Source organism: Eurypyga helias, unplaced genomic scaffold (genome assembly GCF_000690775.1).
Source record: "Eurypyga helias isolate BGI_N326 unplaced genomic scaffold, ASM69077v1 scaffold17159, whole genome shotgun sequence".
Classification (NCBI taxonomy): Eukaryota; Metazoa; Chordata; class Aves; order Eurypygiformes; family Eurypygidae; genus Eurypyga; species Eurypyga helias.
In genome coordinates, this window is record NW_010274188.1 from 45,229 (window position 1) to 62,881 (window position 17,653).

The following is a 17,653-nucleotide window of genomic DNA, read 5'->3' on the forward strand; positions in this document are numbered from 1 at the left end:
GCTCAGGGCTGGAGCGCCCTGGGCTGACTGGGAGAGGCTGGGGAGCTGGCTGGCCATGCCACGCATGCTGCTGCCCCAAGGTACCTGGGGCTGCACCCTCTTGTAGTGTTCTCCCCATCGTCCCTCACAACAGGGGCCCAGGAGCGCGTGGGCTGACTTCCCCCGGCACAGAGCTGGGCTGAGGGCTGCACCCAGCTGGTAACTGGGTTTGGGACCTCGGGACGTGCTGGAAGCTGGTCCAGAGAGAACCTTCCTGATGCACAAACGTAGACACGAGGCCCTGAGCACCAGCTCAACAGTCCACAGACTGTTCCTATGCAGGTGTGAGTCCAGCCAGGTTTAGACAAGACTTTATTTCATTTAAAACCGAACAGGGTATCCATTCGATGTTATCTCTGTGTGGTTCAGTCCTGCTTTCCTTATAAAGTGCCAAGCTGCTGCTTCTTTCAAGGCACTGATCACTTTGTGGTTTTCGCATTTCTGATCTCCTGCAGCAGGTCAGACATTAGAGTCAGACTCACTAACAAGACCATGAAATCTTCAAAATCAATTTTGTTTTCTGACTCCTCATCCAGGGCAGAAATGATTTCCTGGTATTTTGGTTTGTTTTCTTGGCCCTAGGGAGAATTTTAAATTAAAAAAAAATTAGGCATGAAGTTCCTTTTTTATTACATCATAAAAAAGACACCTATGTCAAAATTCATGTATTTTCCATCTTCTCATTCAGGTTTTTACGTCCACAATTATGTTAGTTTTTCTAAAGTTGCCCCAAGAAACTCAAACAGAATCTGAGTGCAGTCAGACAGGAAAACAACCAGTCCCCAAAGTTTCCACCTGAATTCAGAACACATCTTTTAAAAAAGAAAACCTAGTGATGACTGAAAAATCTGGCAGAGGTGAACATAGCTGGGAACTGCTGGAAAACAATCTTCAAGAAGTTTACAGCCACAAATGCTGATCCATGCCCATGCCCAGCTGCCACCAGCGCCCAGGGTGGGTAATGGATGGAGGGGTGCTCACCCCTCCGGGTCTCCAGCTGCCCCACCGCAGCATGTGCACTCCTGGTGCTGGGCCAGCGCTCTGGCAAACTACCAAACACCTGACTGAATGCAATGGGTTTCTTCTCTTCATCAATCCTGTCTCTTATCGGGGTGTTTTTTGTTTGGTGTGGTTTATTTTGTGCCCTAGACCAGCAACCTGACTTAGCGGAGGGTGTCCCTGCCCATGGCAGGGGGTTGGAACTGGATGGTCTTTAAGGTCCCTTCTAACCCAAACCCTTCAGTGAGTCTACAATTCTGCTTCATTACAAAAATGCAAGCAGGCACATCAACAGCAGTTTATTGCTGCCCCCCCCTTTTAGCCCTGTGTTAGACACAGGCTCCACATAAAGCAACTAATTCACTGAAGGTATTTGTACCAAATCCCTGAAGTCTCACAGAGGATTAACCCCTGGGATTACCCCGTGGACTGATGCCCCCACGGCTGCAGGACAGAGCCCAAGGTACCACTCCTGCACCCAAATCACCCAGCAGGTGCCGGCCCAAACCCCCCTCACCTGTATGAAACCCCCAAACTGGGTTTGCAGCAGGCTTTTGGTTTCAGTTTTGCTGAGCTTGCCCTCGGCGTCAGCAGCGTTGTTATACACCAAAGCCACAGTAGCAAAAGCTTTTTCAAGGTCTGAGCCTTTGCCTAGAGCTAGGGGGAATAAATAAAAATTAAAAAAAAGTTACCAGCCTATCAGAAAAAGTGGCATTTGAGATATAATTGAAAGGAATCTGTCAGAACCATCCTGAGTGGGTGGAAATCTGTGTAGTTTCATTAAAGTTAATGAGACTGAGACTGTTTATATCCACAGAGGACCTGACCCAGATTTTATTTGGAGTGGGCCAGCAAGATGCCTCATGTCCTGTGGAAACACACCCCAGAAGGGAGTTTTCAGTCAGAGCCGGGGCAGCAGCAGCAGCAACACAAGGTGATGTGCAAGACCCATCTGGTCTGTCCCCATCATGGGTACCCAGCAAGGACCTGCCACACCACGGGGACAGGCACCACTGGACATCTTCAGGATGCTTTTGGGCTTCCAGGATCCTTTATCAGGGGAAACGTGGCCCATCTGGGAAGCCTGGCTGAACAGAAGTGCCCGTGTCTGAGCATTTGGCATTACAGTATACTTGGGATTCTGGCTGGAATATTTGGCTGGTTTCAATCCCCCGCCCCAGCTCCTGAGCCACATCCTGAAGACGGCACACTTGCAGCCCTCAGTTACCATCGGTACCACAGATCATTTGGACTGTGATTTGTAAGGGAAAGGTGAGCAGAAGAGGAAACATGGATCACTGCAGGAGCACGTTGCACAGGGACCCAGGACACCCTCTCCTCTTGCACCAGCTGAGGGTCTGCACAGTCTTCTGCAGCTCATCAGGATTTACTGCACTTGGGATGTGGTTTTGGATGACCTGAATCCCCAAGGGGCAACGAGGGGGTCCCCTTACCTTTTACTGATGCCAGCTGCTTGGCTATAGGTGTGCTGGTAGTGAGAGAGAAGAGAGGCACAGTTACCACCTGGAGAGTCGTGTGTGTATATATAGTTTCTCCATGAGTAGGCTTGCTCATTTCTGTTACATTTAATCCCTCAGGAACTCAGGGCTTCCCAAAGGAGACTGGCTTTCCTTCACAGTGGAAAGGAAAACGGCCTTTACGAGCAGCACACAACATCACACAACTCCTAATTCTTCACCTAAGCAAGGAGCTGTTATTAAAGGTGCTTATTAAATGATTTTAAGAGAGAAGCATTGCAACGTCCTTCAAGTTGTTTCCTCAGAAGATGAAAAAGCTCCAGGAAGCTTCTCAGTTTTAAGCCCATACCCTGGGAAGTACAAAGGGGTCTGTCACCCCCCACGCACCAGTGCTCCCAGTTTGGAGCAGACACATAGCTTTTCATTCCAGCACAACTCACATCTGTGAGAAGCACCTCTCTGCTTTCTATTAAAACTTAAAGCCTGATTACTTTTGCTAAAGTGCTGGAAACTAATTACAGAGCAGCCAACACACAGCGGAGGAGATTGCTTGTGATAGAGACAAATCCATCCAGGTAATGAGTTTCAAGACAAATAGCAGATCACCAGGGATGCAAAGAACGACGTGATGACTTACCGCCTGGGCATCTCTGCTGCAGCCAAAGGGCTTTTCTTGGTGGAATCGGGAGCTGGCTGATTGACCGAGTACTGTTTTGTGCTGGGAACGCTGGTCCTGCAGCCACACATCTCCAGGCTGGGGTGTTTGTGATCTCTAAGCAACTCAAGTAATAGCAAACAGGTGAATTCAAGCTCTGCCCTGTGAAAGCAGCTGCTTGCAGCCATGCCCTGTCAATAATGTAAACGTTACCTGGTGATCACAGAGCTGGCTACACACAGAGGGCGAGAGCAGCCCCTGTAAGGCAGCACTGCTGGGTTGGCAATCAGCGTGGCTTTAATTTTATGTGAGAATTTGACAGAAACAAACCAGACTAATGGAGCCTGAATCCTCTTAGATCTGTAGGGATGTAACTTTGCATCAGGAATAACTAGCTGAATCCATTCAGCTATACACATTATCATTTTAATGGGAAACCTTTCTAGCATGGGCTAACGTAACTTGCCCCAAGCTCTAAACTGAGTTGTTCCTATAGAGAGAGTCAGAAACCAAGTACTTCCCAATTCCTGCATTTATCCTAGGTGAGTGCGCTCCTGCTCTAACATTTATTCCCCTGGCGCAGCGCAAAGAGGAGATCTGCTCTTCCTCCAAAGGTGCAAAGCATCCACCACGGAGCCTCTGCTTCGCCTTCTACCCGCATGGATGCCGCCTGTTTCCAAAAGCAGCACGGAGCCATATGGCAGAGCAGTCGCACGTTAGAGGAACTGGAAGGGCTCCGATGAACTTTGTTATGCATTGGCATGGATATCGCTATTAGAAAACACACAGCTTGTCACGCTGCCTAGCCCTGTGCACAGTCTCCTTCCTGCGGATCCTTGCTGTGAGGTGTCAAGACAGGATAGCTTTGACCTAAACGACCAAGCAGCCGTTTTAATCCCAAGGGTGGTCTGTTAATAGGTAGTGACTTCAACTACCTCATCCAGCTCATCATTCAAAAAAAAAGCTCAAACTACCCAGGATGAGACTTTATGTAACAGGACACGCAAAGGAGACTGCAACAGATGGCCTAGAGAATTAAAATGTTTTCCTCATTTAGTAGAAGCTAAATTACTGAAGGCTAATGAATAAGGATGTTCACCACCTTACTGTTCCTGGATTTTAATTATCTTAAAAAGCATGGGAAAAGAGAACCTTTAATTTTCCATCTAAGAGTGTCATTACAGACTTTATGTAACAGGACACGCAAAGGAGACTGCAACAGATGGCCTAGAGAATTAAAATGTTTTCCTCATTTAGTAGAAGCTAAATTACTGAAGGCTAATGAATAAGGATGTTCACCACCTTACTGTTCCTGGATTTTAATTATCTTAAAAAGCATGGGAAAAGAGAACCTTTAATTTTCCATCTAAGAGTGTCATTACTCAAACAATTCCGAGCCTTTTTCTGAGAGGTTTAAGCTGTCTTAGATCTCTAGTGCGTTCTTTAGGACTGGCTCATGAATAAAACAGAGCCTGTAATTGCAATGACGCAGCCAAAACACATATAATCAATGCTCATTATCCCATCAATTAACACGCTAAAATAAAACAAGAATTCAGGCTTAGTAATCTGCCATCAGCTAAAAAAAAAAAGTCTTGATATCATGTTGAAGTGATAATTCCCTTTCACATCTGTTGAACCATACGACGAGGCATGAAAAGCCTTACATCCCAGTTAATCCGCAGAATGGGAATGTTTGGTTTTAGCATCCAAGGTAGGAAGCGGGAGTGAGGGAGAGACTCTGTTACATGTTGATCAGCTACAGACAGCGCTGTGAGCTGGCTGGCAAACCCAGACCTGTGTTTTGGGCACTTTCCACCATAGATCAGACTTCAGCTCGCAGGTTTTTTCATCTCTAGATTAAACTTCTGAGAGCCTGAGCTCTAGAGCAGGTGATGTGCTTTGCTGGGGTAGTAACAAGTCCAAGCAAGCCTGGGGTTCATTATCCCTCTAGGATGTACTAATTAGGGTAGCATGGGGATAACCTTTGCCTTTGCAGATGATCAGCTTTGAAGCTGGCAAGATTTTGGCTGCACGTGTTGCTTGAGTTTTCTGGTCAGCAAGGTGTGCAGGGAGCCAGGCCATCTGCTCTGGATCTATTTCGATACACTCTGTTTATGTTTGAAATATCCAGGTGCTTTTAGCGGTCATTTTTTTAGCACATTTCACACCTTAACAATATTATATGCACAAAATACGCAACCCGCAACTTAAAGCTGCAAAATCTTCACAGGTGGCTCACTTAAAATAATTGCCACTGCGAAAAGCCATGTTCTTCACTTGGCTTTTGGTGTTTTCCCATCCTTTCTAAGCACCTTCAGCAGTGCAAGCAGACTCAACGTTGCGGAAGAGCTGTGTGTGGTGGAGCCTGGGCTCCCTTAGAGATGGCCCTGGGTCACCGGGCAGGGCAGGCGTGGGCATGCCCGCGGCGGGCACAGCCGAGGGACCAAGGCAATACCCAGAACTGGAGATGCATTCCCACCCTTCCGGCTTCATTTCTTCAGCAAACCCTTCGGCAGCTGCAGGGAAGTGCTGCTAACTTCCACCCAGGGAGGTAATAGCTTTATTTCTTTGAGACCAGAATATGGTCACGTGACACCTGTTTTATTTTCCAAAGAGCCAAGACGGAGAAGCCCCCCGCTCCACCTTAGCCCAAAGCAGGACTGGCTGCCACAGCCTAATACTGTTTTCCTCTTGCTCCATCCCACCCCCCAGCCAGCTATTAAAATTTCATATCAAAATACTGAGATCTTCATACTGAGGATGTATGGCATCAATCAATGATGAATCAACACCAGATATTAATACTAAAATACAGATTATTGCTGCAGGTAGAAAATTCCAGGAGGAAAAGCTCTTGGGTTTAGTAACAGCAGGGAATAAAAAGTAATCCTGAGAAAGAATAGTGAAGTCAGGGAGAGCGTAAGCTAAGTACCCCATCCATACACATATATAAAGATTTTGATGAAAATCAGGCTTAAAACTAGGAGGCAGAGGACTAAACATTTATGACATGGCATAATATGAGAAGAACCTTTTCAGAAAAGGATGAAACAACACGTGGCAGTTTTTACTCGGCAGTTCTTCATCTGTTTGTGCTATTAACAGTGAAACTGGAGGTGCTGTCAGGAGCAGAACATAGACGGGTGCAATGGGTGTTCTGTGCGACTGCCTCTTTCATCAGCACGTCAGAGACTCAGCCAGGGGGTAATTCCGGGCTGGAGCCCTGTTTGCTCACTCACACTGAACACATACAGATTGGAAATAAGCAACCTAATCAGGTCTGGCACACTGGCAGAGGTACCTGCCTCTCCACAGCTCTACACTTGATAATGCGAATACGCTCCCATCTCGGGTAGCTGAGAAATGGGCTATAAAGAGAAACACATGGGAAAACAGGAGGGACAGCAGAGAAGATCAAGGAACATGTTTTTTCCCCGGCTGACCTAGTTATTTAACTAACTGTGCTCACTAATGATGAAGTAGGAAAGCAATCAGTCTGCCAGCAGCAGTTTCACAGAGGGTGCACGGGTTTACTTAGCTGTTTCTCTTAAACCCAGGAAACATGAAACACAGTCTTTCCCATCTCGCTGCTCAGCACTTTGCTATACAGTCACTATTCCCAGTTCAAATTTCTCAGCGATTGCCAAAGGATGTGATAAGACTGGAATCCAGAGGAACACGGAGGAAACGCTCGGCTACATTTTCTTATGTAACACAGACAAGCACGTGCATCGTTTTTGTTTTCACTTTTGCTGCTGCCATACTACATTAATCTGAGAAGCTATAGATGAAGGGATTTTCCATCCCTCCTAATTCACAGTGAAGACTGTAGTCCCCAAAGGATGACAACCAGCTCACTGTTCTGCGTGGCAGCAAGGAGCTAACGTACCTGTGAATGCCTGGCCAACAGGCTGGGTCTCTCATGAAAACCTGTGCCTCTTGCACTGCTTTTGCCAACTCTTCCACCAGCTCTGCCCTTCATGAGAACAGCTTAGAGTTGGAGTTCTGTAAATAATACCCAAAATAAGCCATCATCCTAATTCTGTCCCCAGTTCGTGTGTTAGGAACTGCCCTTTCTCCAGGGTTGTCACCTCCTGAGGGTTTTTGAAAGCTGTGGTTCCTGTGCTCACGTGGTTACACAAGGAAATGCAGGAATGAACCCAAGCAAAACCCAAGTTTCTTACCCTCAGCATTGGATAGAAGAGTTTGGGAATGGGACCCTGCTGATCTAGGTGGAAAAGCTGATGAAGAGAACACTAGTTGACACAAAAAATTCTATTTCTAGTGGAGAGAGATTTCACTTTTTCCTGGGTTGCATATATCTAACTTAGATAACTTTTCCAAACTGAGAAAAACAAAGGAACAAAAGAACTAAAAGCCAAAATAAAAATTTTCATTGACCCAGAAAACCATATTTTGCTCCCATTTGGAATACCAGAATATTTAGATGTTCCAGCTTGTTCTTTCTACAACTCAAACACGGCTTTCCAGCAATCCACAGAACTGGGATAGTTAGCGCAGCCCTGGGCTACTCCTACTGAGAGATGAAAAGAGAGGTAAAGAGGCAGGCAGGTATTAAATGACACAGTTTTAATTTTTTTTTTTTAAACTTGTGATACTGACCTTTAATGCCAAGTGTCTGTGGAAGTGTTGTACTCCACTGTACATTAAAACAATCCTCGTAAAAGTGTTGGAAAACAGTAAGAATATGACCAATCAGGTCAAGCACAGGAATAGTTATTTAATAGATGTCTTCTTAGTTATTTTGCAATGACATATAAGTATTAACATACTCTGAAAACATGCATTGTATGCAATAACTTTATTAGGGTCAAATAGATATCACAATATAGATTCATCCACCGAGTAGCCATAAATTGGTTACAACAATCATAGAAGAGACTAAGCTGTTTTAAGATAAGATGCTTCCAACGTTACAGCTCATACAATAAGATTATATACTGATACACTTGGATTTAGAAATGCAGATGATCAGTTTTACTTAGTATATTGTGCTTCAGACTTTCGTTTGTGTCAATGTGTCCCATATGCTGTAGTGAGGAAGGGCTGAACTTCCCGGGAAGAAATCCAAACGGGACACAGGTCTGGCTCTGGCTATTTTAGGGTGAGTTCCTCTGAGCCTGGGTTATTTGGTCAATCCAGTTACATTCTCCAGTAGCACCAAGCTAGCGCTCAGAGCAGCGACAGAACAGGGGGAGATCTAACTATCATGAAACAGCACGGATGGAAAGGTGAGGGTTTTTTATCATAAGAAGGTATAAAGGAATATTTATGCTTTGTAAGGTCACAACAATACATGCGGGTTTTGTGATTTGCTATATTAAGCAACAGGGCATTTTCACATGGATTTGTATACTGATATCTGCACCTCTGTTATCTTAGTTAAATAAATACTTTTGTAAACATATAACACAGTTACTTGGTCCTTATTTTCCACGGCTCACGTTAAAAGATTCACAAAACATCCATAGAAATAGTGATTTATAGAATGAATACTTAGCTGAGTTAAATGGAATAAACATTGGTCAGGTACCATATATACTACTGAATGCCATTTCAAGGAAAACCAGTTTAGTTACAAAGCATTCAGAACTTGGGAAAGCCATATATTCAACTCTGCAAAATATATAAAAGATGCATACTCCTTTTAAACGTACATTTAACAAAATGCAGTGGCAGAAGTTGAGAAGTTCCATTTACACAGTCCAGACATTTGGTAGTATGAAACTGCTTATCCATGCACTAAATTACAGATGACTCGGTTAACTGAAATAATAGTAAAATCTTCTGAAACGCAAAGGTGTAACCAAAACAAATGCTCTGAAGAGCCACAGACAGGCAGTTTTCTTGAAAATTTGGGTGCAATGTTACATGCATGGGTACACAGAATAATCCGTAGAAATAATAGTAAACCACTTTCGTTTCTCACCAAAATGCAGAAGGAAATTCAATTAGATTATGCATATTAAATACTACAGACTTGAGGCTACAAAAGGCTTCTACCATCTTAACACATACAAAACTACCATAAAGTTATCTCTACAGTACATACTACAACACTGACTCCAGGTCACCACCTGCGATGAGCATGTCCCCTGTATCCAGCTACTCAGGGTAAAAAAAGGCCACCTCCAGCCCACCGGCCACCTCCCGTCTGTCTCAGGAGGTAAGCTTAAGTCTTCAATCGACATTAAACACCACGTTGTAGTATTAATTTATGTAAAACCCTTAAAAACCTGGTGCAACTGAAACTTGAGACCTGTTAAACTCTCTACAAGTGAGGGATGCAAGAACTCGTGCTGTGTGAACCCTAAATCTGATTAGCGAAGGAGGTTGGCCCGCTCTGGCCGTAGCTCTGGGACTGGCCGTATTCACCCACCTGGCCATAGGAGCCCGGCTGGTTGTAGCCACCGGCCGGCCCGTAGCTGTCTTGGTTGTAGCCACCTTGGTTGTAGCTGCTGGACTGCTTCTCCATGGGGTCCGGAGGGTGCCGCTGGCCCGAGGAATGCCAGCCCGTCTCCTTAAACACAAACCAAATGTTGCCTGCCCAGAGGATAAAGTTCAAGAAGCCAAAGACCTAGGTGGGGAGAAGAGGAGCTCGTTACCTGGCAGCCACGGTCTCACAGCCCAGCCTAGCGCGTCATGGACCCGGCACAGCCCTGGGAGAAGTCAAAGCTGCTCTCAGTCCATCCTTCTCCCCAGACCTGCTGGAAAACGTTCTCAGCTTTGGAGCAAATTCACAAATTCCCCTTCCTTAGCTGTAGCTCACAATGTGTCTGTTTTTCTTTTTGTTTCCATAAAAAGCTTGAGCTTTTAGGTCAAAATATTTTTTTTTTATTGTTTGAAACATAATCTAAAGAAACTGTGGAAAGATGAAATGGATAGAAAATAATTAAGAGAGCTATTCATTGGTCAGCTGGGCTGGAGAGGTTGTTTTATCGGTTTTCTATTTTTTGTTAACATTCTGAAGACCAATTTTATGTTGCTCTTTTTGAGAATTTTAAAAGGAATCTTCAAGGCACAAAACCTTTTCTTCCTAAAGGAGCACACAGACCCCCTTTTCCAAAGCATGGCAGCTGGGGAAAGCTAAAAGCAGACAGGCCAACCAATGCACTTGGACAGACACTTTGCTTTCTCCCCATCCCAACCCTGCACACTCATCCTGGTGCCGCTCCACAGCAGAGAGCTGTCCTGGGGTCACGCTCTGCCTTTCCCCGCATCAAGACTGTACTTCCAGTTAAATCATTTCAGCTAACTGGTTTACACCAGCCGATTGGGGTCAATTCATGACTAAAAGAGATGAAAACACGTCCACAGGGTAAAGGTGGAAAGTAGTAATCAAAGTCACTTACAACCGAAGTGTTGAGGCTTGACATAACAGGGCTGCGAACAGGCAAGCACTTGTTGGACTGCTGTTTGCAGGCAGACATCAGTAGTAGCACTTCGTCGGGGTCGGTTGCAATCTTTACATCCGACAGTCCTTTAGCCCAAGCAGATGAGCCCACTAGCCACAAGAACGAGAAGACCACTGTCACAATGAAATCCTAAAAGACAAATTAGTTAGAAGCATTATACTGGTGTGTCCTTTGGGAAGAAAAATATTAAAAATCACCAGAAAACTGAAAAGCTTGAGTCAGAGGAGAGAAAAAACAAGAGCTTATTATTTTGTGGAAGGTTGGGATTATGGTCATCACCTACAGAGCTAATTTTTTAGGAGCACTTGCTGTGTTTAATGGGGCAGAACCCTTCGGCTGCCATTTCCATCTCTGACCCTGAGGCCAGACTCCCAGAAGTGCGTGGCTGGTACCCAGGATGCTGATCTGCCTTGGAAATCTGGCTGTTCATGGCACCTGGATGATGAATTGGCATCAGTTAAAACATACAGACACCTGGAAAGGAGTTGAGCCACAGCTCATGTCCTGGATGCTCCCACAGACAGCCGGGGTGGGTTTCTGACGGGAAGCATTTCCAACCACGGCAGCGTCTCAGGGAGAACCTGAAATTGGCTAATCCTCCACTACCAGATGAGGAGTTTTCTCACCAGCTACAGGTAAGGCCAAATGTCCCTGATGCACGAGCCGTGCAGCCGCTAATTACCACGAGCGCACAAACAAACAGCAAGACTTGCCAAGCACCGAGACTCCTCAGCTCCTCTCTGCCCTGGTAAAGCATTTGCTCCTAATTCCCATCTACGGGAAAAGGGGCGAGAAGGGGTGGTGGTCCTCTCCAGGACCCAGTGCCTCCGAGAGCTCTGCTCTGAACCACTCGGGAGACTCTCAGGAGCACACACAGGCATAAACCCCTCCTTGTCTTAGCCAGAACAAGTGGCCAAGTGACACTGTTGTTGTGTGGGTTTAGGGGGAAAGGAGGGGGAAGGTGTGAGTTTTCAAGCTTTCTTGTGTCTTGCTAAAACAGAAGAGCCTTTCTGCTGTCATATTTCATCCCATCTGTCAGCCCACAACAGATGGTAGAGGTGCCAAAGTCTAACATACCACTAACTGCATCGCTGCGTCTCGATATCCCACCTCCCATGGGGGCTGCTTCCCCTTCCCCCTTACAAAGTCAAGGTGTGCACGGAAGGAAGAGAAACTGTTCATTAAGGACACAGCGTTTGGAGTGGCTATCCAAAGAAATAAGCGATCCCTGGGAAGCATCGTTCTTCTACAAGAACACCTGACATTTTGGGAAGGAGCTCTCCCTGGCACCGCAGGGATGGATGACATGAGCCTTTTCTCTGCTCACGCAGGTGGGATTAGATGAACTGTGCTTGGATGCTTCCCCAAAGGATACATCCTTCTCTTTTAACAGTGCCGCAGTTTGTTTTCCGCAGGCCCCTGCCTGCCGCCGAGCTTTGAGTTCACGCTGTCCGAACGGGCTCTCCTGAAGTGCACGAAGCCCAGGAGCTGACAACTATCTTAACACCCAAAGAGACTCCGGGTAGGCAGAGGCATTTAGCCCAGAGTAATTTTTCTTCTAAGGGAGATTTCCAGCAAAAGAAATTATTGTATGTCCTAGCAGTAACTGAATGAGAAACCGACTCCTAAAGGCAACAGCTCAATTGCAAACATTTCCTAAAAATTCCAGCTGGTAGAAATACCAGATACTCGCTGAGCTGTGGATTATGATGGGATTTATTAGCCATGAGGCTTGAGATGCTGTCTACCTGGATGCAAAGCCTACATATCTGTTCTGATTGACACAAGAGACAGGGACACACCAGAGTTTCGGGGAATACAAATGACAAGCACTTCTCTCTCGATGCCACCACACTACTAGGCTTTGCAGGGTAAATCGAGCTCTGAGAGCAGTGCATTGGCAACAACAATAAAATAAACGCGTAGCAGCAGGCACAGATTTGAAGCAAACAGAGACAAATTGACCAAAACTAACAAAATGTAGGAGTTTAAATTTGCTAAAAAAAAGAAGGAAGTTATAAAAGGGAGCAAAGTTCTTCAAGCAGGGGACGGCAGCAGGGGCTCAATCTGCTGTCGAGCTTGCAGAGACTGACCTCATGTCAGTGAGGCATTTGCACAACTCATGGCGTGAACTGACTGCAGTCTGCACGAGTCCCTCCTCTCTTCGCTCATGTCTTGGGCTATAGAGTACAGTTAGAAACCCCCCAAAGCACTGTGCCATCGAGAGGCTGGGCCTAAAGGGACTAAGTATTTCACATTATTTCTCAGGTCTCGTCTCCTCCATCCTCTGCTCCCTTCCAGGGTGTCCATACAAGCCTACCCATCCATACAATCCTGCCCTCTCTGCAAGCAGTTCCCCTACCTGAGAGCAGATCATAGAATCCCAGAATGGTTTGCAGCAGTTCCCCTACCTGAGAGAAGATCATAGAATCCCAGAATGGTTTGGATTGGGAGACCTTAAAGTCTATCCAGTCCCACCCCCTGCCATGGGCAGGGACACCTTCCACTAGACCAGGTTGCTCCAAGCCTCATCCAGCCTGGCCTTAGACACTTCCAGGGTTACCCACAGCTTCTCTGGGCAATGTGTTCCAGAGCTTTGGGGAAAGTGTCCCCAGTCCTGGGGAGCTGGGATTAGTCCTTTTACGCAGGAAGTCCCAAAAAGTGTAAAGTCTGTCTGGGTGCAAGAACCACACTGAACCAAAAGGAAAAGATTGCACAGTGGGATTCGGGAAGAACCCATCCAGCCCCTCCACCAGCCGGAGGATGTGGCTGATGCCAGAAATCCCTTCAAGACCAACAGCTTCTCAAGAAGACAGGACAGAAAGGGTAATGAAACACGAGGTATTTTTTCAGTGGGAGCTCTCACCAAGCTACCTGGCCGGATTCAGGCTCTTGGAGCATTTGTTCCATCTTCTCTGTGCCATGCAAGGAGGAAAACATACGACTAGAGCCAACTCGCATCTTCCTCTTTATTTGGAATCTTTGCTAACCTTCAGCTTTGGCTGGAACTTGAACCTCTCTTGTTTTCAAGTGGGTTTGGATTCCTGGCTGAACATTTTCACAGCTCTGGGTGGAACAGAGTTACAAGATAATGACATGCTGAAAATAAAAGTGAATTTCAAGCTAAGCTGTTCTGTGGCTTAATGTCTATCTGGGGAATTTCTCCTTGGTAATTAAAGGCAGAGTGTCTGCATACTAAAACAAATCCTGCATTTGAATATTTAATATCCCCATAGCATGGGTGATTTCTTCTTTTTTTTTTTTCCTTTGGAACAAAGTAATTTCTGTAGCTGCTCTCTTGAAATGGTTGTCTACAGATCTCTTCAGTGTGTATCATCGTATGGTTACGCCATACTCGAAATTGCAAAGTTGCTTTCTCATGTCTCAGCTGAGATGCTTTGGGCTGCGTACAGGTGCCTTTGGGAAGGAGGCATAATAGGAACGTGTAGGAGAAAGCAGAAAACAAGATTTAAAATATGCTGGATACCCAAGGAGGGAGTTTTTAAGAGCCTGAAGTATGTGTAACAAAAAAAAAAAATAAATTCTTGCTGCCTTTTTCAAGTTGAAACTTGCTATTACTGAGTTTGCCAAAAATGTCTACTTGGAACTCTTTTATACATTATATGTTTTAGAATAGAACTGTGAATGTGCCTTTTCTTTTCATGGTAACTCAAATGTTTCTCCTTGCTATCAAGCTACTAGCTTTTGCAAAACATCCATCCTTGGAGGGGGCAGTCGCTTAAGTGTGCAGAGCAGAGTTTCACACCCCCAGCGTCCAGCACTACCTCCCCCAGCCAAACGTCCCTGCTGAAGCTGCTCACGGGCTTGGAAAAGGGCTGCATTCCGCCTGCCCCACGCCTGCCAGTGCCTTCAGCAGCACCCACAGTGCTGTAAAACATGTCCCCTGTGCTCTCCGTGCCCTGCTCTCCCTCCCAGCCAGGCTGGTCTGAGCTCGGCACGACAGCCCTGGCCTGTTAGACTTGAAAAGATGCCAAATCCCAGCTCGGGCCCGGACAGAGGTTACCTGGCATCCCCTCCGTGCTTGTGCTCCCTCGCTGAACCACAGCTGCTGGCCCCATAACCAGCTTCCATGCAAGGCTTGCAGTGCCGCTCCAGAAGCATCTACATCTGCTAATCCTCATGCTGCAAAACCTTTCCATTTGACAAAACCTCCCTCTTCTATATTTACAAGTTACAAGGGAGCCACTCCTCAAATGCCAAAGCCTACAAACCTCCCCAGGTTTATAGCTTGGGCCCCAGTCCTGAAAACAGGTTTCATGCACAGCTACACAGCAGCAGATGGAGATTTCCTTACCCCAGGAGGGGCAAACAGCTCAGAGAATTTCCTTTCACAGTCACAACTGACCTAAGAATTCAAGCACCATCCCAGTGAGACTCCCCAGTCCAGGAAAATGGCCAACAGCAGGTTGCTGCAGGCACCAAATGCCTTCTTTTAGCTCTTTTTTTTGGTTTGAACAAGGTCCCACCCCAGATTTTCTGCAGAATGAAGCTTTGAAACAATTACACGCTTCTTGCAATGGTGTATGGCCCTGCAAGCTTGCTTCTGGCAAGGGATGTGCGGAGCCCTCTGCGAGGCAGCAGCATGTACAGCAAGGTCACCACGGCTTGTGTTTCCAAAAGGAGATGACAAAAGCAGGCTGAAACAGCTCTTTGAAACGCAAAGAATTATTCAGGTCATTCATAATTTCATTTTTCAACTGCAAAGGACTCAATCTGTGTTTTTACAGATGGCTCTTTATTCTTTTCCCATCTATTTCCTAGAAAGCTGGACCAAGAGGAGGAAATAAAACATGTTCAATCAAAGACATCTCCGAAGAGCAGACTTGGAGTGTACTTCACTCGCTCAGTCCACAACATATGCAAAGAACCAACTGCCTTTCTGCTCAGTGTGATTATTCACAGGGCTCCAGATGCAAAGGCAAGATCTCATCTTCTTACACGTAAGCATCTTTATGCACTTTAAGAATGAGATTATCAAGTAATTGCTATAAAAATTAAATATATATTTTCAGGGCTATGTCAGTCACTTTTCTTGGCTAAATCATTTTATGCTTTTACATTAATTGAGTGGAATAGTAATGAAGTGATTTACATTTATACATGAACGCACGTGATATTTCATGGCCAGTTTGTAATCTCCCCAAAGACAAACCTGAAGGCACATAGAGACAGTGTTGTCAGTGGGGGTTTTAATGGAGTATACGGGGTATAAAAACTAAGCAAAGAGAAGAAAGAAGTCTGGGCGATGGGTATGGATACACACTGACCATGACTATTCTATCTTTTATTTTCCCACTCCAGAGATAGATGGAAGCATTTACCTCTGATCCCCTAAAACTTCAGCACAGGACAGTTGGGTGGGTGACCCTCTGTTTGCAATCAGCTGCAGACACACAGATCTGAAGCAGGGCACCGAGACAGAGATGCCTGGGGTGGCAGTCCCAAGGTGCAGCTCCTCTCTGCCACCCAGCAGTGCCTCCCCAGGGTACGTGGCGCTACACAAGTGGACATCAAGGCTTAGAGATGCAGATACACTGAAAACCAGTGAGATTTTGTACATCGCATTCATTACAATCTAAGTCACCATCTCCAATTAGTTTCTTTAAAATGTTTCTGGCTCTTTAGCACTCATCAGTCATTTAAGAAACTGGCTTGTCACCACCGAGGCAAGCCCCCCGCGCCTTGCTGCGCCATGCATCGGGCAGGAGTTTGCAATGAAACCGAAATCACAGCTGTGGATTGCAGAGCCCAGAAACACATCACACGTACCTACCCAAACTGCTGCTTGTTCCTTTAGGAACTGGGAATCCAAGGTCCTCTCTTAGGTTTGTCCATCTGGCATGAACCCCCTGAACGATCTCTGCAAGGAGCCAGTAAGGCCAGCGGTGGGTGCAGGCAGCAAGGGCTCGCTGCTGACAGCCCATGGGAAGGGGTGACTCCCACTTCCCTCACAGATGAATAACCTTTTTAAATCCCCAAAACCCGACAGGCAACATTAGCAACAGACATGGCTCACTGCACAGTGCCATCCACACAGCCGCGGAAGGAGTTAACGGCTTCTCCTACTGGAAATATTTCCTTGCTGTGATGTCTCACTTCACGCTGAACGTTCAAATATTTTTCCACAGTTAAAGTGATGCTTCGCTAGGGATCTCGGTACATGGACTTGGGTTTCCCTGAATTTGTACAAACAAGGTAAACCTGGAACACCGGTGACTGAAATTTTCTCTGCGAGTTTCTTGTGACTTAGTGGCCTTTAAATTCTCTAGAGCTGTATATTCTGCATCCGGACAGTCCCCTGCAAGTCAGTAACACGCTGCCGGTGCTCTGATTGCCTGTGCAAGGGTTTTTTTCTTTAAATATTTCAAAATTTCAAGTGAAAGCTTTTTTATTTTTCCCCTTCTCTCCACTTCTCCTGTCATCCTGATTTTTTTTGAATCCTGATAGTTCGTTGGGAGGAAAGGCAGCCAGCTCTGAGAGGGTGCTGCTTAAAGGCAGATGTCACCCCAGACTGAGCAAATATCAAGCCAAGAGGAAGGAAAATGGGAATGGTTTTAAATATGAGACTGTGATCAGGCACTGCAGCAGAAGCAAGGACAGATGAAATAATCATCTTCTAACTCTTCACTAAGTGACAAGAGACTGGTAGTCTGGAAAGTCATGGTGACGATGGAGTGGGGACTGCCCTGCCACCTGCACCCACACGTGCGGATTGACTGCTGGCTTGGCTCAAGAAGGCACAGAGCACCCCAGATTTCAGCAGCACTTTGCTTTGGGAGGAACAGTCTCAGGGATGAGACATGCTCACACATCTGTTCCGTTATATGTGTGATCTTGCTGGGTATGTCAGCGCAGTGCAACGTCTGCCTGGAGCCGGGGGACTCCTTTGCACAACGTGTTACATCCCTCAGGTGAATCCTGCAGCCATGGGAACCTGGTTTTCACTCTGAGTATCCCCTGACCCTTGAATTCCTCCTGTCTACAGCCGCTCGCTCGCTCTCTGCCTGGGGCTCTGCATTTTC

General features: G+C 46.1%; 2 protein-coding genes across 2 annotated transcripts in view; both read right to left on the minus strand.

Moving 5' to 3' along the window:
• Positions 1-458: 458 nt before the first annotated feature.
• Positions 459-3,263, minus strand: SNTN (sentan, cilia apical structure protein). Its single transcript, XM_010159749.1, has 4 exons — positions 3,154-3,263; positions 2,493-2,527; positions 1,556-1,695; positions 459-617 (listed from the first exon to the last, which is right to left on the minus strand). Exons 1-4 carry the CDS (start codon positions 3,261-3,263, stop codon positions 459-461), a joined length of 444 nt encoding a protein of 147 aa, XP_010158051.1.
• Positions 3,264-7,979: 4,716 nt separating this feature from the next.
• Positions 7,980-17,653, minus strand: part of SYNPR (synaptoporin) — a gene marked incomplete at its 5' end in the record, with an annotated part of 12,048 nt that continues 2,374 nt past the window's right edge. The window contains 2 exons of the mRNA XM_010159750.1: positions 7,980-9,772; positions 10,548-10,739. Of these exons, the coding sequence (XP_010158052.1) occupies positions 9,506-9,772; positions 10,548-10,739 (459 nt within the window). The remainder of the gene's footprint in view (positions 9,773-10,547; positions 10,740-17,653) is intronic.